The sequence below is a fragment of the Falco cherrug genome, chromosome 1, assembly GCF_023634085.1.
Source record: "Falco cherrug isolate bFalChe1 chromosome 1, bFalChe1.pri, whole genome shotgun sequence".
In the NCBI taxonomy this organism is placed as follows: domain Eukaryota; kingdom Metazoa; phylum Chordata; class Aves; order Falconiformes; family Falconidae; genus Falco; species Falco cherrug.
Genome location: NC_073697.1, coordinates 4,302,103 through 4,327,409, shown reverse-complemented (window position 1 = coordinate 4,327,409; position 25,307 = coordinate 4,302,103). Strand labels below are relative to the sequence as shown.

The 25,307-nt window shown below is 40.8% G+C and overlaps 1 protein-coding gene across 5 annotated transcripts in view; it reads left to right on the top strand.

Annotated features, from left to right (window-relative positions):
- The window catches only part of DCTD (dCMP deaminase), a 63,244-nt gene that overhangs the window by 23,743 nt on the left and 14,194 nt on the right, over positions 1–25,307 (top strand). For 2 of the 5 annotated variants that reach the window (XM_055701719.1, XM_055701714.1), the window contains exons 4-5: positions 20,084–20,189; positions 21,580–21,715. In XM_055701719.1, coding sequence (XP_055557694.1) covers positions 20,139–20,189; positions 21,580–21,715 — 187 coding nt within the window. In that variant the 5' untranslated portion in view covers positions 20,084–20,138. Of the gene's footprint in view, positions 1–15,946; positions 16,030–20,077; positions 20,190–21,579; positions 21,716–25,307 lie in introns of those variants that run through there. The other 3 variants (XM_055701697.1, XM_055701709.1, XM_055701701.1) reach the window with 3 other exon arrangements.

The following is a 25,307-nucleotide window of genomic DNA, read 5'->3' as shown; positions in this document are numbered from 1 at the left end:
GGCATGTTAAGGGAGATGCAGGCTTTTGTTAGCAACACTTTTTTTCCTTATACTTCATTTTTTTGTGCTTTATTAATTGATATCAATTTTAAATAAGGACAAAAAATACAGAAGAATGTAAGCATCTCTTTGGCTGTGTGAAATCAGAAGAACGGAGCCCGAGTTTGTGACTGTCCATGCAGAGAGAACATAGATGTGTTCTACATGTAAAGCATGGTCACATAAACTTGACCATTATAGCCAACTTCACAAGTTGGTAGTCAGCCTCAGATTCTAGCTTAGAGGACTGGTTCTCCAGTCATTCATGTGACTTAATGCTTTTACCACACTGGCTGACCTGTCCTGCCACTGCGTTTTGAGAGTTTCTCGTCCCTGGTGATTGTCCATCATGACAATTGGTCTCTTGGACCACGCAAGCCCAAAGCCTCCTGAACTACACTAGATGTAGTTGTAACTGTGGGGCCAAATAGTGAAGTGACAGAGCTGACATCTCTGTCTACATAATCTTGGACCAGTGGGTATCCTTCCTGGCACGTTCTCTTTCACCCCCTTCAAAGATGAGACATTGTATTGTATCTTTAGGGAGGTCACTGATCTCTGGGACTGCAGCAGTTCTTCACCACAAACCTTTGTCCCACTAACCATTACTTTAATGCTATCACTGGCACATACTGTCATCTCATTATCGGCTCCCTTTTCGAAGTAATCTATGGATATGCTGAAGAACATATCTCAGGCAGACCACTTGTGACCTCCTCCATTATGAAAACCGACCATTTACTCTGATGCTCTCTTTTTCATCTTTTAACCAACTATTTATCCATGCAGGAAGCTTCCCTTTTTAAGCCCTTGTTCTTTAGATAGGTTCAGGATCTCCTAACCTAATGTTGTCCCTAAGGAACCTCTTAAGGCCTGACCTCTACTCCCATGGAGTTCACGTTCTTACTCTCAGTCCCACCATCCCTGTCAGGATTGTATTGAAACAAATCTTAATCATAGCCTAGCCAGAGCTCAGGTTCAAATGGTGGACTTGACACTGTTAGGTTTATGGTTGGACCCTATGATCTTAAAGGTCTTTTCTAGCCTAAATGGTTTTATGATTCTCTGATTCTAAAAAGAGCTATATGGCAGAAGTCTTGGAACTTACCTGTGAGAGGTCTTTTATGCTTTTGTAGACATTTTTGTGCATGTTGAATCAAGAAGCACACTCTTTTCAACTGCCTTTTCTGAACTTTGTTGAAGGCTAACAGTAGGCTTAGGCTGAAGCCTCGTAGCATGCTTAAGGCCCCTTGTATGATGTTCTCCCTGGGAATCTCCTGAACACCTGCCCTACCTTTCCTTGCAGTCCCTTTTCTACCATCAGTCTCATCACCCCCTGTAAGCTTTCTGGTTTTTCAAACCTTGGCCCTAGCCCTTAGGACTAGCCCTAGCCTGAGGCTGGATTCATGTTACATTCAATCCCGTTACAGGCTAAAGGGGTCATGCCTTAAAAGAGGATGTAAGAATGTAGTGTTAGTCCCGTTAATGTTTTAATAATCTAATGGTACAAATTACCCCATTAATACAGAAATAATACATTAACAATAGTTAAAATTGGTCTATATAAACTTCTTTGTTTCTACTCAGTTTCTCAGGTGCTGTGCTCACCTTCTGCATGTCCCACTGGCCCCTGTGGGGGGTCACAATTACGAGTCATTGGCCTCCTGTGCTGGAAGGAGTTTGATGTTCACAGTAGGAGTTTCCTTCCGCTCTGTTCTGGGGTCTGCTTGGGTTTTCTTACTACAGTCTGCATCCTTCTCCTTGATAGAGTCTGAAATTTGCCCCACAGCCTGTCACAGCCCCTTTCCATGTAAAAAGGAACTTTACAATGAGACAGTTAGGCTTTTCTCGTATAGAGTATCCACAGACCAAGCTCAACCCAGTTAGGCAATACCCACTTAACCACTAGATGATTGTCATACACTGAAAAAAATAAAATTAAAATCAGTTCAAGTCAAGCCCAGCCCAGACAACTCCTGAGACCCTGTATTGTCATTTCCTCGTGTATTTTCCCCAACAGAATTCTAACTTTTCCCAAATAGATCAGATCTATCCAGGTGTCCCCTAATTCTGTTATTTGTCATAGTTTCTAGTAATTTGCCCAGTACACATAAGACTTACATTCCTACCATTCCCCGGATTTTCTCTGGAACCTTTTTAAAGAATTGATGTCACATCTGCTGCCTTCCAGAAGCAAAGCAATTTTAAGCAATAGGTTATACCCTGCTGTGAGTAATTCAGCTCTTTCGTCCTTGAGTTCCTTTAGAAATTTGGAGTGAATACTATACAGTCCTGGTGATTTTCACTTTATCTATTTATTCCATAATCTCTTCTACAGTAATTTCAATTTCAGACTGATCTTCAGATGAGTCCCCCGCCAAGAAAGGTTCTGATTTTGGAATCTTCCCAGTTCCTTCCTCAGTGAACACCAATGCAAAGGGTTCACTTAGCTTCTTTGCAACGACCTTGTCTTCTCCGAGTACACTTTTATGTCCTGAAAATGAACTGGCCTTGCAGATTCTGGCAAACGTCTTGCTCCTGATGCGTTTGGTAGAGAAAAAGATTATTAATTTTGATTCCTTTGTTAGTTATTCTTCAGATGCTTTTTGGTCTGCCTTATTATGTTTTCACATTTAACCTGCCAGAGTTTGTAACTCTTTCTTCCTGTGTCATTTGAACATGACTTCAGCATTTTCAAAGATGTATTTTTGCTTCTAACAACCTCACTTACCCTGCTGGTTAGTTACGCCCACTTCCTTTCACCTTTCTGAAGTCTTTCTTAACAGAAATTAGGTATTTCTACTACAGTATCCTTAAATAGGTTCCTTGGTGCCTAGACAGAGTTGGGACTCTGAGCTGCCCTTCACTTCCTTTTAACAATCTTCCTCTTTCTTAACTTTGTTACTTTTTTTGTCATTAAAACAAAACTGTAGGGAAGAAGTTCCTGGGTGTAAGCCCGGAGCTGTTCCTTGACCATGATCTAGTCTAGATGTTGTCGAAGGAGATTCCTGGCATGATTCCATTCCTCAGAGCTGGGTCTGTAGAGAACAAAGAAATGAAGATGTGGGGAGATATGGGCGGATATGTGCTTGTGCTGTTCTAGGACTTTCTGTGTTCTTAATGTGACCTTGCTTTTTCCCCTGCTCCCATGGATAGTTAATTCATGCAGCTGCCCTGTGCTTCTCTCCTTTGTACCACCATTGGTTTTGACGAACAAGTGTCCCTACTTGTATCTTTGTGGCACTCTCACGGACATTTTGGGACCATAGCAGTGGGGAGTGACTGGACTTTTCTGACATTGTATCTGGAATGACGATGGTAATTGGAGTGATGCTTTACACGGTAAAACTACAGAGAGTAGCATGTGCCTCAAGCTTCCCTGCTAGAGCAACAGGGACAACTCTTCACTGTATCTGTTCAGTGACATAGCTGTTTCATGAATCTTGCACATGTAGGGTCAGCAGAACCAAAAGGAATGGCTCAGTACCGAGGCCTCTGTGCTGAAATCAGTTGTGATGAGTGCAGTGAATGATTACAAGATTGTGCAGAAGGAAGTTGTAGGGCTCTCCTCTCATCAGCCTCAGGCAAGGGACTTTGTATGCCTTGGGTAACATATCCACCAGTCAGGCTCGTAGGAAGGTCCACTGCTTAGGGTGGTGGCCTGCTTCTCCGAAGTATACTATACCTTTGGGTACAGAGGAACTGACCATCTGGTCTGGGAAATCTGTATCATGGCTAAGACAGTTCACTTATGGCATTCAAAATCAATGACTATTCAAAATAATGAGGTGTGAAAATAACAACAGGCTGGGATTCTTCTCACTTCCTTTCTATGGTACTTTTTCAGGCATCTAACGTTCTTTACTAATGTTTCTCTGCAACTCAGTTCAGAAACCCTTCGAAGAAGAGGTAAAGCTGAGGTGAAGCTGAAATGATTTCAGCTTTCAGCTGAAATCCAAAAGTTAGAACTTTTTTCCATGCCATGGCACTTCCCAAGTGATGGAAACCAGCAAAAAAATGGAAAGCTTGGATCCTGCCTACCACTTAAATTTAAAAAAATATTGTCAAATGTGAAAATAAACAGGTAGGGTTAAGCCATTCTGACATATTCCAAATTTGGCATCAAAGAGACAAGCTTGTCACAGTGGGCTCCCACAAAAGTTGAGGAGATAAGATTCCTGAGGCTTTAATCAGCTTTGGCTGATCCTGAGCTGTCATCCAGTGGTTTATATACCTGAAACATATAGTCATGGTTACAGTATGTTCCTCCTTTAGGATGCACAGATCTCCGCTCTGCAGAAAGTAAAGCTCTTTTGTAAGATCACAACTAAAGATTAAGATCTTGCATAGCATAAATACTGTTTTTTACTTATTTGCCCTCTAGCAGTAAGGCACCACTATTATGGGTGGGATTTCTCCTTTACCAGTACACTTGCTATATCCCCTTTCCAGCACTATCCATTTTGAGCTATAGCTATCTCGCTTATTTTTGTTCTGTTCATTAATATTTGCCAGCGGGTGGTCATGAATACAACAGAAATTCTGCGCAAGCAGTCAGTACCTCTGACAGGGTTTTCTTGGTCCTACTGCTGTTGAATTATCAGGAGAATAGAGCAGAAAAACATTTTTAGAAAGCTGTGTTTGATGTCAAGTGGAAACAGAAGACTACCTCCATCAAGCAACCTTGCTTTACTGGGTACCTGATGCACTACAACTAGCTAAATATAAATAGCTTTATTAATATTTCTCACAGCTTCAGGCTTTGAGAATAAAATCATTAGCTCTTATGGACCATAATAGTTCTCATATAATCTGCAGCTCATTTCAGCAGCCATCATCTTTCATTTGTCAGCTCAGAAAAATTGACAAACTCAATCCAATGCCTGTTATTGACTGCAAAAGCTGCTATTTTCCTGGTAATTATCTGAGTTCATGCCATAAGTCTGAATTTAAATGCATAATTCAAATTCTTTTGAAGTTATATGAGTCTTAGCTGTTTCATTCCTCTGCATTATGCTTGACAAATTTAGGTCCTATTTAACATTTCTAATTATTTTTTTTTATCCTCAAGGAAATCATACTTGTCAAGCTATTCCATAAAAACATAATTTTGGAGTAAGAATTTACTCATGGAAGCATACTGTCATCTTCACATAAGCAGAAATTATGAGTCAGCTCCCTTCCCCGATAAATTAAGATGTGACTTTATTTGCCTTGTGATTTTAGAGGCTTTCAGATTCACTTAGTTCACTTTTTAAAAGTAGTTACAATTCACTGTTTTTCTACAAAGTCTAAAAAAATGTTTTTCTGTGAATGATAACTTTTCACACTAGCATTTACTGGCTCAACTTTTAAGTAAACCATCAGCTTTCAGAAGATTGGAAATAAAATAATCAGAAGTGGTAATTATGAAAGCACCATAGAAGGAAGAGCTTTGATAAACTAACAGTATAATTAGTATGGAGAGAGAGCAATGGAAATTAATGTTTGATAAATTGCACTTTGAAGAATATCTGGAGTTGCATTTCTTTGCAAAATTGAGAGTAAAACTATTTGCTTATTAAAAATTATGATTCTCTAGATTTGGAATCAGAATAATGTCAGAGAGGCTGCTCTGACATTAGTAGACTGAAAAAAAACCTGTGGTTTTTTTGAATTATGAAAAATGTAGAAATATAGCATTATAAACATGGTAAGCAGTACCCGCTCCCTAAGGTAAACTTCATTTGGATAACAACTGAATTTTAAGTTTATTTTGAACTTCAAATGTAGGCTTGTAAAACTCGGAAGTGTTCTAAAATTCCTGCAAGTAAGTGAGGTAGATGACATGATGAAAAATAATGAAATGGTCAGTTTAGACTAGGACAAAGCTCAAGACTCTGAAAAACTGTGTTAATATAGTGTGTGTATATGTTTTTATACATACATACATATATATGTGTGTTATGGTCAATTATAAGCTAGTGATAACTAACATTATTTTTTATTTTTAAAAAGAAGGTTTGAAAAGATACTTTAGCTCAAAATTTTTACTTGGCCTCTGTAGTTGGCATATGATTGTAATCGTAAATGCTTGGATATCAGTGAGTATTGTTCTCCTCACTAATAAAAGGTTAAGCAATGTACAGGAGAATAACCTGAATCAAGGTCAGCATTCCAGACAATTTTTTGCAGCCGATTTCTGCGAATGAGTCACTAAGGAATTTACCTTGGAAGCATAGGAAGTATCACAGACTACACAAATCTAAAACTCATAGCTGAAGTCAATGTAACCATTGTATGGGACATACTACTGAAATAAAACTGCTGTGGGTGTAGTTCCTTCCCATGCTCTAGACAATTTATGTTTGTTTTATATCTTGAATCATGAGAGTTTATATCCCTCATACATTTTAATACTAACATAACTGTTGCTCTTCTTATTATTCATATAACAGCATAATTTTTTTTAAGACCTCTGTAGCTGTTGTCTCCAAGATGTCTTTCAGACATGACTTCACAGGTTAATTAGGTATCAAGAAAGTATTCTCTTTTATCATTATTATGTGTGTCACATTTTTTTGTTTCTCAATGTCTTGTATTATGAAAAAGGGTAAATAAAGACAAATATTTTACCTAGTCATAAACATTATATATGTCTGTTAGGGCAGTATGTCATTTCTCCCTAGCGTGGAAGCATCTAATTGCCTTTGCTGCCTTCCATTGTACTGCTTCCCCTTCTGTTGTATCCTTTCATATCCTGGTAACAAGAATACTGAATATAGTATTTAAGAGATGCTGATGGAAATGTCTCATCTTACAGTGTTTCAGAGTAGCACAGAAAGCACAGATATCCAGTTTAATTTTATTTTGAATAGTGTTGTTCAGAGAATATGAATTTCACCATAAGCCTGGGCCAACAAATCTTATTCTTGGGATTCTTCTCAGGACTGAGTTTATGTGCAGTTGTCCACTAGAGAGCAGGCTGAGACCAACAAACCCATTTTATTCTTGTCATAAACTGACTTTGAACCCAGGTGTCTTAATGTAAATCGTTAGTACATTAAAGCACTGCACCTTCTAGCTTCAGCTGTGAGCATACATACTGCTATCAAACTTGATGGATATAGCTGGTGAAGCTTAGTGACCTAAGGTGGTGATAATAAAGTATTCTGAAACCTTGATAACATTTTATTCTGTCACTATGGTTTTCTTGCTCTGGTGACACCAACTAATTTGTACTGCTTTACAGGCAATTTCTGTATCCAGCTTTTTAGCCAGTCTCCAGTTCCTTACACTGCTCTTACTCTTCTCAGTCAGACTGAATTTCTTTCAGAGACAAAATATTGCTTAATATTGATTCCCTTGTGCTAGATATTTTCAGGTTCTCGTACTGCAGATCAGCTGAAGCGCTGGTTCAAAATCTTGAAGAATTTTCTAACACAAAATGTACAAACAAAATGACCTATGCAGTATCTCCCAACAAGAATCCTCTGTTCTCTAATCCTTTAGAAAAACATTAAAGTCAATTTGACAGACCCTTTGCATGGAAACATTTTTATTCTCAAAAGTTGTACTAACAAGATTAGCCCGTTTTCACAGAGCCCACAAATTCTTACTATTTTTGGCCTGTTTCTCATTTGACTTGTGTAAGACACTCATCTTCTGTGGAAAAATGCTCACCCCAGAGGACATATATACCAGTGGAGAGGTTTGGAGTTCTCCCTGCTACTGTCCCTATAGAACCCACTGAATTTTTGCAGAAGTAATAGGGAGGATTTTAGTTTACTTTCCTGTAAATGAAGAATATCGCATTTCAGTTCCCTTTTGCTTCCTCAGTTTTGAAAAAAATAAAGTACATCTGTTGTTTATTTTATCTCCCTAGGCTTCTGTGAAGGCTGGTCTCGGAAGACAATTTTTCTTCAGTACTTTGAACCTTAATAATACTCTATTGTATTCTGAGAAATAAGAATTGGAAATATCTAACTAATGTCTGTCTTCCCTTTCTACAATCTATAGCCCATCCACCTTTGAATTCCTTAATGATTCGTGCTTCAAAGATCGCATCCCAGTCTTTGCCTTCTTTACCTCATCATCTGTCTTCTATAGCATGAAGCTGCTGTGGCTTCACGTTAGAATTCCTCATTTACCATATACTGCCTTTGCCGTCTGAGTCAATGCTTTCCTAATGTGAATATGGTTTTCTTTATAACGGCTTTAAAGTTACAATAGCATTAAAAATATGGATACAACCTGAAAGATAAAAAATAATTTTAGTAGAAGCAAATGCTCAGCTTGGGTTCTTTCAGCCTGAACAAATCATGTCCAATGCAGACAACTAAAATGTTGTAATAGGAAAATGCCAGGAAATCTTGAAAAGGAATCATATTGCCAACTCTGCTTACAAAATATATTAGGTTTACTAATGATTGTATTTCCCCTCATATCTACAGAGGGAGCACAGAGTTCCAGTTCTTTGAATTTGGGATGTCAAAGGTATTTCCTGACAGCTTCGGCTCACTTTTCATTATTGGCAAGTTAAAGCAGTGTGGCTGCTAGCTGCTCTTCTGTAATTAGTTCAATGAGTTTAGGAAACAGCCAGAACTTAGAAGAGATGAAAAGAAATCACATATTACATGATAGTGGCACCTGAGCTACCTCTGCTCTGCTATCAAGCTAACACTCAGTATGTTACTAAACGAAGGCTTCATGCCTCCTGTTTCACAGTTCTCTCAGTGCTACGTCCGAGGAATGGAGCAGTTACTACGGAGAAAGGAACACACCTTTGGTGCCAATGGGTATTTGGGGGAAATGGGAATATTGGCAAACTTGAAAGGCGAGTAGGTCAAAGAGATCTCATCAAGATGAGGTGAGATACAGAAAAAAAAAAAGATGATTGCAGCAGCTCTTTTTGTGTCTCTTTTCTAGCTGAAGTGTTATATCTTAAGAATCCTGATATTTTTTTTACCCCAGTCCACGAGTTAGCTGAAAGGGTAATTCATTTCCTATCAGAGAGTGGATTTAGGTTGTTTACTTAAAACTTTCCATGCTAAATCCCCTATAAAGATGTAAGAAGATGATTCTGTATAGCAGCTCTTAAATGAAGATTTAAGTATTATCACACCATAATAATGAAATCTAAAGATACAGCTAAGATAAATGACAGGCATTTATACATAAAAATAGGAAAACTCTCTATAAAGGAAATCTGAAGCTTATCATAAACAAAGAAAAATTTGAAAGGAACAAGTAGGAACTTGGAAAGAAACTCCACTGAGGTTAAAGGAGGCAAGCATAAAAGGAATTTATATCAGGAAAACAAAAAATAAAACTACAGAGAGCAAACTAGTTGTCCAGACATGAAGGGATACATGTATTCAATATTATTTGTATGTGATGGAAGAGTAAAGGTTTCTTTCTTCAGAATGTGCCTGATGTGGTGATTACAGGTGATGTTACTGTCCAGTTGGAGTTTTTGCAAATTGATACACTACACCAGATTTTGGGACTTAGAGAAAGTTCATGGAAGTAACGTAAAAAGCTACTGCATCACGAGAGAAAAAACATGCCAAATCGGAAGGGATGGAAGTAGAAAATAATCTTCTTAGATATTAAAAATAGCCTTGAAAAATAAGGGGAAGGTAACAGAAGAAATAGAAAGCTGTGAAGTATGTAGGCAGGTGCTGAGTACAGAAGCAGCATGCCAAAAAAGTGAGATTTTATACTGAAAGCAGAAAATTAATTTTTCACCTCTAACTGGGGAATAGCTGTGATCATGATGAGTATGGGTGGGCAAAGAAGGTAATTGGTATTTTGGAAGAGAACACTTCAACTTTAGGGTTGCGAGAATACTTGCAGTCTGAAACTTTATGTCTCAGTTTACTTTTCAAAGGAGAATTTAGCAAGATTTTCTGAGCTTTCCGGTTCTGGATGGTGATAGAAGAAAATATCACATGCAGTATCTTCTGGTTTTCTAGCACTTATCTTTGTCCTGTTCATTGTACTAGCTTGCATAGAACAGGGAATTTGGATGCCAGGGCAGGTATGAATGGAACGAAGGGTTTCAAAAGTAGAGGACTGGTCAGAGACACAGATACAAACATTAAAAAACCCCAAGCAAACAGAGAAAGTATTGGTAAATAACATACAGAAAGAACACATCTAGCTAGAGAATGTACTGATATCAAAGAAATTACAAGGTGATCCGGGCACTGGGAAGATAATATTTGTCTATAACTAGAACCATCAGTATGAATAAAACAGGAAAACAGTCAAAATTAGGAAAAACAGATGCTCATAAAAATTTTAGATGAGATGAAAAATAGCTGTAATGTTAAAAATGGAACAGAAGACTGTTTAAAAAGTATTATTTATATACTCATTTGTGACCCCAGTCAGAATAAAGGGCAAATAAAAGACAAGTCTCAGAAAAAACTCTTAACTACTATTCAACGAGGTGAAAAGCTGGATTTAGGAAGTTAGCAAACTGAAGAAATTTTGAATCTGCAAGACTGAGAATGTGATACTCAGTGTCTGACTTGGACAGGAAGGAAGAAATCTTAAAACCGGCACTTGATTCTAGTTTTCAAGAAACAGATGCCACAGAAAGGTAAGGTAATACACAAGCCCTCAAAATCTAAGAATAGAGAAAAGATTCCCATTAAGACATGAAAATCATAGAAATACCTTAATATTGTCTGGATTCTGTCAGAGATACTCATCATCATGCACAACAGTTTCTGGCATTCAGTGTTTACAAATCTGTAAAAAAGTAAGCATCTGAACACAGATTTTGATGTCCTGAATTTTGGCACCCAAGCTTGAAAATACCGGATTTGCAACAGGCTTCCATCTGCACCAAAATTACCATGATACCATCCTATTTGGTTTTGATCGAAGGCTGGTAATAAGTTGTATTTCTTACCATCTCTATTAATAAGTAGTTCCACAATTATATAATGTAATGTATCAAGTACACGTGTAATGTATAAACTATACGCTGAAGTTGAAACTCTTGTAGCAACTCTGAAATGCTCCCTATACAAAATGTTACAATATAAATACCTAACAGCTTATTACAGTCTATTTATGGGCTGGTTAACTTAACAAGCTGCTGCTGCTAACCCTGTTTAGGTCTTCCAGCAAGGGGGTTCCATCAGTAGGACTTTGTTCACGGAGCAAAGCCTGACATTGGAACAAGGGTGATTTGATCAGTGAGAAAGCCATAAATTCATATTCTTAAGAACTGCAGTGTATACCAGCAGCTGCGCTTGTATTGAATACGTTCTTGGTGGGTAAGCAAGTATAGGAGGAAAAGTTTAACTTAAGTAGAAATTCCTATTTGGAAAAATATTTGGAAGATGAGACTTGCCTAAGAATGAATCCCCTTCTCTAACTGAAAATTATCCTGTCAGTGAGAAGTACTTCTGTGAAAGACAGACAAGAACCAGATGTTAAGATATAAAGACATATTGTCATATTTATTTATTTGTCTTTCTCTCCAAATCTAGTAATTAGTTCCTGAAAAACTCATTCCATTAGAGAAAAAGACAACAGTTCATTCGCAATTTCTTTTCACTCTTGCCTTAAGTTTTGAGAGTGATTTCAGGGTGGTCTACCAAATTGCATGCTCCATATCCTGGCAAATTGCGAACTGTCTGAGTGACAACTTACACATATACTGTATGTGGGGAGAGATCTTGCTTGCCAACAAAGTTAAAAGAGTGTGTTGGCAAGCAGCAAGAAAGTGGGGAGGGGGTCTGAAGCTTGAGGTTTCCCCAAACTCAACTTAGTTTGCTTTTATCAACATTAACAAAAGGTAGAAGATGTGAAAATTTCACAAGGAGTAGCTAAAAATATAAGCATCTCGACAGTTATATATTTAGCCTGTTTTCCAAACTTGTATCACTTCTCATTAATTCAATTAATTAAATTTAAGAGCATCTAAAATATTTGCAATCAGCTCAGATTGTTTATTGACATCCATACAAGGTCATGATGATCCATGCTTGGGACTTTACAGCTTGAGAGACAAACCAAAGTAACCTATAAAAAGGCTACCTGAGGCACTCCATGCTTCTTCACATACATTCTCGTTCTGTGGAATAAAAGAGGAACATGTAAGGACAGGTCTAGAGTGTCACATACGAAATTAAAAGAAATTCAGCCTATTTGAGTGCATGCCTGTCTTAACAGGGGCTTTGAGTCAGAGCGCTCCAGTTCTGTCACAGAGATCAGAATGGTTCTGAGACAGATGAAGGGCACAAATAATCTTCTAGATCACAGCATAAGAGAGCTAATGGAGAGGAGTATTCAGACAGCAGATCCAGAGGAGCTCCCATTTTTGCAAAGCCGGCAGCTGCCAGAAAAGTCTTACGGAACCTACCAGGCAGCAAGACTTTGCCCCACACCCGTAGCAAGTCAAGCTATCTGCCATCAGTGCAGCCCTATGCTTAGGCCACAGGATTCTGGCCTAAATTTCACCTAATCCAGGTGTAGCTTTCCCTAGATATCTGTAACCACATAACCTACTTCCGTTGTGTGCATGAAGAGGCTGACATGTCAGGTGCCACCTCCATAGCACATTGTCAGAAGAGCAGTCACAACTTGGCCACAAGGGAAGTTTTCAGTATAATTCTAAAAGAAAAACAGGAGAAAACCAAAATGTACCTAGGTTTACAGAAGATGTGTAATTTAGCAACACTATAGGAGTCTATGAACTAAAATCCCAGCAGAAGTTCTCCTCTTCAGTCCATATATCACTGCTATATTACTAGGAATGCTGAATGTTGTTGGTCTGCTTTTTGAGGAAGAACAAGACAGAAGAGTCAATAATCTTTGAAAAATAATAATAAAAAAATAATGTTTGTGGACTTAACAGATGGAGAGATAAGACTAGTTTCAAATTATTATGGAACCTTATTTGCTAAGCATGACGAAAACATTTAATTTTCATATTTCAAAAATAATTTGTATGTATTTTTATAAAGTTGAAAACTGCACTCCAAAATTAAAAACCTCATTGATGAATAATATAAGCAGTTATTTTGCAGCATGTATTCTTTTCCTCTCTGACAGGAGAGAAGAGAGCAAGAGTTTCTTTTTGAGGAATGGAGATTGTATTATTTTGAATTTGGTTCTGGGGATTTATAGATATTAGCTGGAAAATATGATCAATTCAGAGGAAGGAAATAGTTTGTAAGAACTCCTAATCAGTGTTCACAAAACAGAAAATCCATCATTCACTCTGTATGATCAGCATATAAGCACTGCTTTTTAAAGATTAGTAGTTGTTACGGTTTGTCCACAGAATCTTAATTATGAAAAATTACAAATTTGGCATGGGTAATTGTAGCACTATTAATTTTAATTCACATTTCAAGAGTACAGAAAAACATATACAGATAGTACAAAACTTTTTGAACTGAATTACACTAATTTTTTCTCCAGATTAATTAAATGAGTGCTCTTTAACTCTCTTCATGATCAACCATAATCAGGCCTTTCATTTCACCTTCAGGCTTCTGCTTTACTGAGTGATGCTACTTTCATTAAATTTTTTTTCTTTTTCTTGCATTTAAATTGTTCTTTTTCATTCATTAACAAACCGTACAGGAACATTTGTTGCCCATATGAAATTGTGAAAACAGAAATCTTGCAAACTGAAATAGCTATATGATTTCCCACTCTGAGGGCTGGAAAATTTGTCAGCTGAAATGTAACAGGCTGCTTTTGCCAAATTTCAGTTACAACTGAACAGGAATGCCTGTGAAATTAAGTAACATTTTCATACTTGATGGTTTGTCAGTTGTTAAAAAAAACACAATAGGTACGTGGTGCAGCAATCTAAATATGAAAACATGTTAGTGGTGTGTTCCTCAGTTTTAATCACTCCATGCCCTCTCGCTTTTGGCATAGCTTCAAGAAGAAATAGGAATATAGGAGGTCCCCTGACTTACCTGACTTTATGCACACGATGGTGTACTGGACTTGTGCAAAACATTTGACGCTGTGGACACTGCAACTGAGTGCACTGTCACCAAGCTTGCTGATGACACCAAGCTGTGTGGTGCAGTAGAGGGAAGGGATGCCATCCAGAGGGACCTTGACAGGCTTGAGAGGTGGGGCCGTGCAAACCTCATGAAGTTCAACAAGGCCAAGTGCAAGGTCCTGCACGTGGGTCGGGGCAATCCCAAGCACAAATAGAGGCTGGGTGGAGAACGGATGGAGAGCAGCCCTGAGGAAAAGGACTTGGCGGGGTGTTGGTGGACAACAAGCTCAACATGACCTGGCAATGCGCGCTTGTAGCCCAGAAAGCCGACTGTATCCTGAGCTGCATCGGAAGAAGCATGACCAGCAGGTCGAGGGAGGCGATTCTCCCCCTCTCCTCCGCTGTCATGAGACCCCACGTGGAGCACAAAGTGTTCTGCTCTGGGGCCCTCAGCACGCAAAGGCCATGGACCTGTTGCAGCGAGTCTGGAGGAAGGCCACGGAGATGCTCAGAGGGCTGGAGCACTTCTCCTGTGAGGACAGGCTGAGAGGGTTGGAGTTGGGGCTTTGGGGAGACCTTCCAGTATGTGAAGGGGGCCTACAAGAGAGCTGGAGAGGGACTTTTTACATGGGCATGTGGCAATAGGCCAAGGGGAATGGGTTTAAACTGAAAGAGGGTGGCTTTAGATTAGATGTAAGGAAGAAATTCTGTACTGTGGGGGTGGTGAGACACTGGCCTAGGTTGGCCAGAGCATCCACGGGTGCCCCATCCCTGGAAATGTTCAAGGCCAGGTCGGATAAGGCTTTGAGCAACCTGGTCTAGTGGAAGGTGTCCCTGTGCCCGTGGCAGGGAGGTTGGAACTGGATGATCTTTAAGGTCCCTTCCAGCCCAAACCATTCTGTGATTCTGTGATACTAACTTACCTGGTGTCCTCAGCTGTGCAATTTGCTATGCAGGTGGTCAGTAAGGAGGAACTATAAAGAGAGCTTCTGGGATAGGGCTACTATGTGCCATGTTTCCCAAATATGTCCTTTCTCCCAAGCTGAAGTGTCCTCCTAGGAGAGGAAGAGGAAGAACAGGCTGCAGGAAACCATTCTCTCAGCCACGTCTGTTGACCACATTCGGCTCACTGGTGCAGCACACGTGCAGTGCGAGCTGCACCACTTGCACTCACAAATCCCCTCTTGGGGATGCCCTCAGAAGCAAGTGTTTTCCTTTTGCCCATCACTGCTCTCACCAAGTTTGTTGCACCTGTCACTGCCTCCGGTGGGAGCTCAGCCGGGCACGTTTGGTGGGCTGGGGCAGTCTTTAGCTGATGTCTCGCAGCCCCACAGCATGAACATCTGTACCTTGCTCCCATCTGAGTGTCTCTGCGAAGGCAGACCCTGTGGCAACCACTAGGCAGCTCCTCATGGAAGACAAACAATATCAACACTTAATATTTATCATTATATCACTCACTTTGCACTGTAATGGGGTGTATGTGTGTGTATATATGTATGTGTATGTTCAGCTACCAGAGTGTCCTGGGCGACATCTAAGACATGGCAGCAGCCGAGTATTAATAAACCTTAACTTGCTTTCCACATCCATTTTGTATCGAGAGAATAAAAAAGGAGTTTTAGACATGTTAATATGTTAATGGCAAGCTTTCATGAATGGCGTTTACCTCAAGAGCGTGAGCTGGGTGAAAACCTGCATGCTGGTGTGGAAGCACCAGGCCGGCAGCAGCGCCGGTCAGCCAGCCGAACACTACGAGAGCGCGTACTCGAGTACCGCGGTGACAGCACCACGGAGGCCCACGGAAGCCCCGGGGTGGAAGCGCCCCCCGCCCCGGCCCAGCGGGCTCGGTCCCGGGCCGCCACACGTGCCCGCTGCCGGTGAGGGCCGCCCCCGCCCCCGCCGCGCTCCTCCCCGCCGCCCGCCCCTTCCCCGCCCGCCGCCGCCTTGGCGCCAAGCGGCCAAGGAGAGCGTGGCCGCGCCGGGATGAGCGCCCAGCCGCCCAGCCGCCACCGGAGCGGGTACGCTGCCCGGGCCCGGCCGCGCGTCGGCTCGCCCCGCTGCCGCCCGGGGGCCGCGGGTGTGGGGACCCCCGTGATGCCGTGTCCGCGCTCTGCCCCGCCGGCCTTCGCCCTCCCCTAGCGCCCTGCGCCCCTCGCACCCCGGACTGACCGCACTGTCTCCCCTTTGGGCCGGGCCGCTCCCGCCCGGGGGTTCAGGCCCTTAGGGGGGGCGGCGGTCGCGGCCTGCGCCAGGCGGGCGGCCGCCCCCGGCCTGTGAGGTGGGGAGAGCGGCGGCACCCGCCGCGGTCACCGGCTGCTTCGGGGCAGCGGGCCCGGCCCTGGCTGGGGCCCTGCGCGGGGCAGGGGGCAGGGGCGAGGCGGGGGGCGGCGGCGGGCGGCTCCGCGGCGCGCAGGGACCGGCTGAGGGAGGCCCTCCGCGCGGGCCGGCGTTCCTGGGAACCCCTGCGGGGCCTGGCCCGGGGCACGGCCTGCTTGCTTTGTTTATTTATTGTCATCCTGAGGATAGGGGAAAGAGCGGGTAGGGTGCCTTGTGTTCGGTATTTCCTGGAATGGAGACCGGCATGAGCGATATGCAACTAATTAAAGCCAAAGAAGTGACTGTGCCAGTAAGATACCTTTGGTGAAGGGATATTCTTGTGCAGTTGGGGTGCAGTGTTTCTGCAATGTTTATATTTGCAGGTTTGGTGGGTTATCTCTCACAAAAAATTTGAATATAGTTAATTTTCAGTGCACAAAGTATCATTTTTCTCTAAGAAAGGTTGATTTTTCCCTTCATCCCTTTCTCAAAACCTTACCAGCCCGTAAGGAGTAGGTAATGACCATGTCCCGGTACCTGTATGAGGGGAAAGATGACAACCTCAAGTAAAGGAAATGTCACATTCATTTGGTATAATAGCAATCAAAACCAAAATTTTGAGACTTAAAGAAGAAGCTGGTGTTGAAAGTCGTCAAGAACATACATCCCATTTGGCTTATGGGGAGCAAGAGCATTGCCAAAGATGTTTAGTTCCTATTTTTAGTACATGCTTTAAGTCTTTTTTTTTAACCTTAAGTTCTGTGAGTTGAGCGACAAAATGTTGATGTCCTATAGCATGCTTGATACTGGGGGAAAAAGCTGGTACAATACAGTGGGAACATAATGCATGTGACATCACAGACAAAAAAGCAGAGGACAAACTTAAAAAAGGGGGAGAAGGGAAAAAAGTGATACCCACCAGTTTTCCAGTTGTGCTATATGGTTGTGTAGCTGACTATCCTGATTGTCGTATGACAAAATTTGAGGTGATGTATTCTGGTTTAGGATTCTCACCTAAACTTTTCATTAAGGTACACTTTTTTTTTTCTTAGTAGCTGAATGAAATGTCTTCCTTTTTCAGATGGTGTTACAGCTGATGTGAAGCCTAGGTGGATGAAAAAGAACTGGAAAGGGAGGCATTGTCCTCCAATTATAGAATTTTTTTCTCTGTTTTCCTTTAAAATATGTTTTGAAAAAAGTTTATGCAGACTTTTCTGCAGACTACTAATCACTCTAGAATTTTAGGATTTTTCCCCCCCCCTTTCTTCCTGAGCAGTGTTATCTTCATGGCTTTCAGTTCCCATTATTTTTATTCATAAGTTTTATGAATTATCACAAGGATAAGCCTTAGTTGCTTATTTTACAGCTAGCTATAATGTTTTCTAGAGTAGCTTTCATTCATGCAATTCTAGAACTTAGAAATAAGCGTAAGGAAGATGATCAGTTGCCCCAAATCCATAAACTTAATTTTCCTGTGTGTGCTTGACTGCTAGCCAAGGCCTTGGCTTCTGCTCAATCAGAAATTAAGTGTTTTATACCCATTTCACACTAGCATTCCTGTGCACTGAGGGAATTATCTCGCCAGACACGATGATGTTAAGTAGAAGTAAATCAGTAAGGTTGGTTTTTGGGTTTTTTTATGTTCTCTTTGATGTAAGCCTTCTGCTCGTTTTTCTTACATGCGGTTCTGTATTTATGAGAAATGTACCGAGTAGCTTTTTTTTCTGTTTTGAATAAATAGGGTTGCTAGGGAATAATTCCACAAAAAGAGATCTCATGATCTCTTAGTTCAGAGTACTGTTGTCCTTCTGGAGCCCTTTCCCAGAATGTTTTATTTGGTGTAGTCCCTCATTGTGTGTTGCATGCCTCTCCAAAGACATCACTGTGATAGTCATGTAGTCAGGAATGTATTAAACTGATCATTTAAAGTCTGATGGTGTTTTGGATTTTGGAAATCTGCTTTTGTGAGATATTTTAAACTGTCACTTAAATTAGCTGAAACACTTTCTTGGCATTTCAGTTAACCTGTCAAAGTTGAATTTGGCACAGAGAGGTGTGAGGGCATGTCTTAATTTGTTCTTTCTGATGTGAGCTTCATGTTTTCTGAACACTTTCTTAGTAGGATATAGTCCCAACCATTTAGTTATGGTTGATGGTTCAAGCCAGTTTGGGGCACTCTGAGAATTACGTACTTGATTTGTGTGTTCGCTTTGACAATTGACAGTTCTGGGCACTATTTACAATGTTGTGGAAGTGTGAGAGGGGTTTGCTGGTTACAAGAAGGGTGTATGTTTCTCTCTCCTCACGTTGAGACTATGGCCTTAAAGATGATCCTCATTCATTCCAAGAACAAGCCAAAATTGCTAACTTGTAACGTGCCATATATGAACTATTCAAAACCAGCAATTTAGCTTTGGTAAATAGCACCCTGTAGGTTTCTAAAGTACAATTTTATTATGTGCTCGCGTTGTCTTTTCTGAAATAGTGTAACCTCTTTATGACAAGGTAACTGCCAGCCTCTGATATATGTTTTTGGTTATAAAAATAATAATTAACAAAATACTTGTCGTCTAATGTTTTATTTGTCTTCCAAAAGTGCGGATACTAGTGTTGCTAGGAGATGGCTTGCGGCTTGCAGTCACCTGTGATGTAGCTTTCTGCATAGCTGTGTATTGCTAGAAGGGTATCTCAGACTTAAGCTGTAATCCTTGGTAAGAGGAGCCCAAGAAGAAAAGTACTGTGCCCCTTGTATTTTAATAGGCTAATAATTGTATTTGAGATATTCCATTATTTTTGGTTTTCAAGTGTAGCGATGATAGGTGAGAGTTGGGGGGAAATTTCTTTGAATGTGATCTTTTCCTTGAAATTTGCAAACCTTGAAGATGGGAGGGAGGATACCTTTCTTCCCTTTCTTTGAGCTGAAAAGCACAGAAATTCCCATGTTGTGTCGTACACTGTCCGAGCAGTCTTTCAGCCTAAGGAGGCAAGAGAAAATGATGCACTACTATTTTTTTTTTTCCTCCCTTCTTCCCCCAAATAAACCCCCCAGCGCAGGAAAAGAAGCAATCTTTTGTGCCCCTTTTGTACATTATATCTAAGAGAAAAGTTCTTGAACCCATCTCCTCTCAGTTTTTAAAAGGCTTTCGTAGGACATAAGAGAAATTTAGTAGGGGACTATCGGAATGGCCTTAGATTTTTGCTGGTAAGTGTTGTAATGAGAGGCAAACTCATGGCAATAACTACGGGCAGAAATGAATGACTGCCTAGGAAGCTACCAAATAGAAATCTAGCGAGCACTTGTCATAGTTGTAGGCAGAAGTACAAAATAGTTTAGATTAGAGGCTTGCAGTTAACGCAGTCATCATAAAAAAGATTATGTTGTTTGGGTGAAAAGAATGCCAGTACATGATACCTGAATCTTAGAAATATACAAGGTGTTATCTATAAAGGATAAATTGCTCTGTCTTTGAATAGCTCAGTGCTCTGAATAGCTCAGCCTTCTTATCTGAAACTGAAATTTGCAACCTCACTTGGAAGCCTTTCCTCTGAAAGCAAATGTTGCATATATAAGTTCCTGGAAAGCACATAACACTTGATGGTTTTACTATTAAAATATCAGTGAATGTACGGTTTTCTTAGCCAGATACTGGTCCTGGTTACTTTAAACTTGTGCACATTGAAAGAATATAGTCTGCAACAATTCTAGCTATGCGTTGTTTGCTGATGGCTGTTTTTTTCCATAAACTATAGTTTCAGCAGTGAAACATCTTGCAAAAAAAGAGAAGATTATTTGGAATGGCCTGAATATTTTATGGCAGTAGCTTTTTTGTCAGCACAAAGGAGCAAGGATCCAAGCTCTCAGGTAAGAAGGCAATGTATAAGAATAGCATAAGCTAATCTGTATGGTGCATTGCATCGGATGCACATGTAGCTTTCAGGAATTTCTTATTACAAGTTACTTCAGTATATAGCTATTCAATTTTTAAGATGGTCAGCACCTTTTGTTACAGAAATTCTCTTATTGGGCCTGACCTCATGTATAATTCTGTGTGTACGTTTGCAGCTTGGAGTTTTGCAATCTCTTTATTTGGAGCTTAAAATAACATGGGCATTTTCTCTCCTTTTTCCAGTAAATATACTTACTGTTGGAGGAAGATAAAACTACTGAAAGTTTGAGATTGTAATTTTTTTAAGACACAGCATTTTACAAATTCCTTTTCCACACCTGTAAGAGTATAAAAATTCCCTTTTGTTTGTTCTTGGGTTGACTGGAGTTTTCCTCTAGTTTGGTTCCTCCCTCAAGTTCCCTTTCCCCCTCTGCTTCGCTGTCTGGCCCCATTCTTTCATGTGCTTCTGTTGAACATTGGTTTGAGGTGATTGATACATCTCCTGAAACATGCTGTTGTGCAGGACCCAGTCATTCTTGTTAGTCTTCCTTTGTGTGAAAAAGTTCAGGAAGCAAATCCCAGAAAAACCACGGAGTAAAATGCATGTTAACAGTCTGTTCAGTTACTTGCTGGCTTCTGCACATAATGGCTTAGTTCTCTGAAGGTTACTCACTTTAGGGCTAAATTTTTGTTACCTGAGGGCTGGTTGATAAGCGTATTGTGTGAATTAAAATCAGTACTCTTGCCATTTCAGTAAATCTAAAATATGGGCAGAAAACACAAATGGGGCACTTCATGATTCTGTAAGAAAGGTCCCAGTGCTGTCTTGGATTGAAGTAATAAAGGGTGAGAGTCTAAAAGGTCTGGTATTTTGACGCACATTTGCATAAACAAGCCAGAAAGGTTTGTGAGCCTATCTTTGCTTAGGTCAACACTACTGCATTTCTGTCCCATCTGCTATACCTTTTCTTTTGCTTCTTGCTGCTCATACTGCTGCTGGAAAAAGCTAGTTTGGGGAGTTGAACTGACAGAAAACTTAGGTTTAGTAGGATTAATTCAGTGCCGGTTCTGCTCCCTGAACGAGATGTCCCAACTTCATCATTGGACAAGGAACAGCGCTGGCAGGCTGGGATGGAGACTGCGTGACCAGCGGGATAACAGGGTTGCATATGCCCTGATTTATTTTCCTGTTAGGTACACCAGTTGGGTACAATTGTAGCCTTGCTCACTAGATGGTGTGATACTATATAAAGTGAAGCTTGTCTCTTAAATGAAAATTGTAGGACTGACTTGTCAGATTTCGTCTTTCTTGTTCATCCATTGTTTTGCATGCTGTTGGTACTATATAAATCTGATTTTATTTAGGTTGGTGCCTGCATTGTAAATTCAGAAAACAAGATTGTTGGAATTGGATACAATGGGATGCCTAATGGCTGCAGCGATGATGTACTACCCTGGACAAGAACGGCAGCACACAGGCTAGACACGAAGTATCCTTATGGTAAGGCTTCTTGTGCTTGACGGGTCACACTTGTGATGTCTGTGTATGTGAAAGGTCAGCTGGTAAAATATCGATCAGTTTTTCTTCTACTCACCTTATGTTGTTAATATGCCTGTATGTGGTTCATCAGGATAAAAATCACACCTCTGAAAAGAAATGAAAACAGTCTTTATGAAGGTCTGACTTTCCCCGTGAAGTGTGTTCAAAAATGATTAACCATTTTGGATTGTGTAGTGAAAACTTGTAAATATAATGCAGCTCATTAGCATGCAGTTGTAGTGTTTGCAGATGATTGCTGCTTCTGTGTGTTGTCTCCACAGAAATTACAGAGAACATGTGTATGCAAAACAAGTAATTGGGTCTAAAATACAGGTATTAGAATTGTAAACTCCACTGTTGGTCAGAAATTCCAGTGTTCAGGTGTTCATGGCGTAGGCAGTACATATTATGAAGGAGCTGAATTTTGTTTGTCTTGAACTATGTGATTGCATTCTGTCATTCCATGCAATTTTTGCTGCCTCTGGTGTGCAGTGGATCTACCCTGCTATGGGTGAGGTGACTTCCATTGTTCGTTTCAGCTTCTGATTTGATTCACATCTACTAATTGGGCAAAAGGACAGGAGAACAAGGATGGTTTCGTGGTAGAAGTGTCTTGAGTGCTGCTTTGGATCGTGTCTTTGTCTTTGCAGCAGGCGTACTGTGGCCTTCTGCAAGCCTACTTTCAAGGGTCCTCTGTGAGTCTTGGTGCACCTATCGACAGGGCTGTACAGTTACTCCTTTGGGCCAGTCATGGTTTGCAGGAGCCAAGGAGACAACTTGCCAGGCTGCCTTAGGCTTCATGCCATGAGAATGGAATTGAGAGCTGCCCTGTGGCCTGCTATAGCTGATGCTGGGAAGGCACCCTGGTTAGGACTGATAAGGAATCAGGGAGCGTATGCTTGCTTAAATCTCCCTTCTTCATCTTTCTGCTTTGACACCAGCTCCTGCTGCACTTCTGTGGCGTGAGACCAACGCAGCAGAAGCCATGGGCACAGGAAAAATGGGTATTAGGAGCTCCTTCATCCTTTGCTGCATCTCTGCCTGTCCTGGGCTCAGGAACGGCGGGGGGAAGAATTACAAAACGGAACAAGAACCCAGAGAGATTTTTTTCCCTTCCCCCTGCATGGGTGGGAGGAAATGAGCACCAGAGTTCAGGTTTTGCAAAGAGACGCTTACTCTTTTTTTCCAGTATACAGCATTTATCTCTGCCTACTAATTCTGTTTTTCACATGTAACTTCTAACAATTGGTCTGATACAGAAATTGGACTTGCATGAGTTTTGACATTCCTTGTGTTCACCCAGAGCTCTCTCTAAAAACCGGCATTACATTTTCTGGTTTCCCATAGCGTTGAAGTGAAAGATGATATGCAGTGGCTCAGCACCTAATTCATCAGTTTCACATTTGAGTTCTTAAAACCCCGGTACTTTGTCCTTGTTCACTTTACCAATTTATTATAAAACCTCTAATGTTAACTCCTAAGCTTGAGACAGTTTCATATTATTTTTCATAAAAGATGTATTACCAATACTAGAGCCAGCAGCTGCCAAATTTGAAGTCTGCTCTAAAGCACAGAAGCACTGGTTTTACACATAATGATGATACCATAATGGTACAACTTGGTGTGACTGCTCTTTATTTATAGGCTGAGGAAACAAGTGTTAGCCCATTGATTAAATATAAAGTACTGGAAACAGAATATTGATTTTGGTTGAATCTTTATGCTGCTGTAAGGTCTCAGTTCTGAATTAAGACCAAGATGGGTGGGCTCTGGGGCCTGAGGCTGTTCCAGGTGCTCAAATCGAAACTGACCAATTTAAACTAAAAGTGCTGTATGAATTTGTGAGGGATCTTTGTACAAGATGACCTGAGAATTTTTGAGGGTTTTTTTCTTTAGTTAACTCTGACTCCAAAAGATGTGGAGTAAAGTAAAAATCTCTATATGTGATGTTTAAAAAAATGCACTAACCAATCTAACAACTTGGAGAGATGAGTTCATTTCTAGGAGTTGGTCTAACTACTGCCCTTCCCCCCAAGAATCTGTCTTCACCTCATTAAAAAAATCACAACTTTGTAACATAAAGTGTCTGCTGTGATGAATAAACAACCTATTTTGTAATTCACAGATCATTTAAACTCTAGCAGTTTCTTATTAATCTTGATAGCACAGTTGACAGACCAGACAAGTATATATGTAAAAAAATTGTCTGCTTTAAAAAATTCTGCTAGATGCAGAGACACATAGAATTGCTGCTAAAATCTCATTAAACTGTCATGTTTTCCTTTCTGCCTTTGCTAATCATCACAGCATTTGTGTAAATTGAACTTGTTATCCTTGCTTTTTCCTGACTGGTTTGTTCGGAGATGGTACAATCTTACTGTGTGCTCCAGTAGCTTATCATGGGATTGCTGGCATCTTCATCACTGGAGCTGCAACGTAGCTTATTAGGTAAAGCTGATAGTAACTGTGCATATACAACCACGCTAACATGGAAGATGTCTGCTAGAGCTACTTCATCCACCTGCAGTGCTACAGAAAGGGGCTGGGGTTGGATCTGAATGCTGACCTCCTGGTTTTACTTACTGTTGTAGGTCAGGCATAAACATTAGCTCACTTTCCATCTGGACCACTCTGACTAGTTTCTCAGAACAAAGCCTGAGTATCGCTCTGCGAATGGCTCACTCAAAGGCTGCTCCGGAGGGCAGGGTGGAAAAAAAGGCTGCAAGAAAACTGTCATCCTGCATAGGCCTATAATGCAAAGCCCGCTTCTTAGCTTCTTAACCTCCTCCCTCCCTCAGGCCATACTGGGGGGTATGCAACAAGTACGCTGTTTCAGGCTGTGAAAGTTCCACTCCGGTGGGCTGCAAAAAAGTCACCTTGCTTCTTTATGCACTTTGAACTGAGATATACAAAATAAGTATGTGGTGCCCTGAGACTCTCGAGATGTGGAGCCTTGAGGAAACCCAGGGCCAAGTGCTATGTAATGCTGATGGCGCCCTGAGTAAGATGAACGTGAGTCAGTCTATGCCAGTTGGCCTCAGGACCAAGGGTGGGTCCCTGGTCCTGTCTGTGTTCAGCGGCATAGATGTAGCAGGGGATTGGACCCAGAGGCTATCTTTGTGAAGTGTGTTAGATGATCCTATAATAAATTTATTGAGCTCCAGCAAAACAGATGGATGCGTTGACCCCACAGCTCTGATCAGATGCACTGTTCCATGACTATAAAACTTCCACTTTCCACCCTAAATTTATTTGTGGTTAGTTTACACATTCATGGTTAATTTATACTTTGTTGTGTGTGCCAGCATTGTTCTTTTAGCTTGTCTTACTCACAGCAATTAACCTTTCCTCCTTTTCCCCCTTCCCCTGTGCACTAACTGATAACAATAACCTTTTGAACTTCTGTTGTAAGACTGAACAGGCCTGTCACTCTTAAATTTTACTGTATCTTGAAACTCATTGGCTTGAAATTCACCAGTGTCTCGGTTATCTATGTCTGCTGCAATGTTCATTTACGTCTGCTGTAATCAATCCATCCCACTCCTACCAGTTT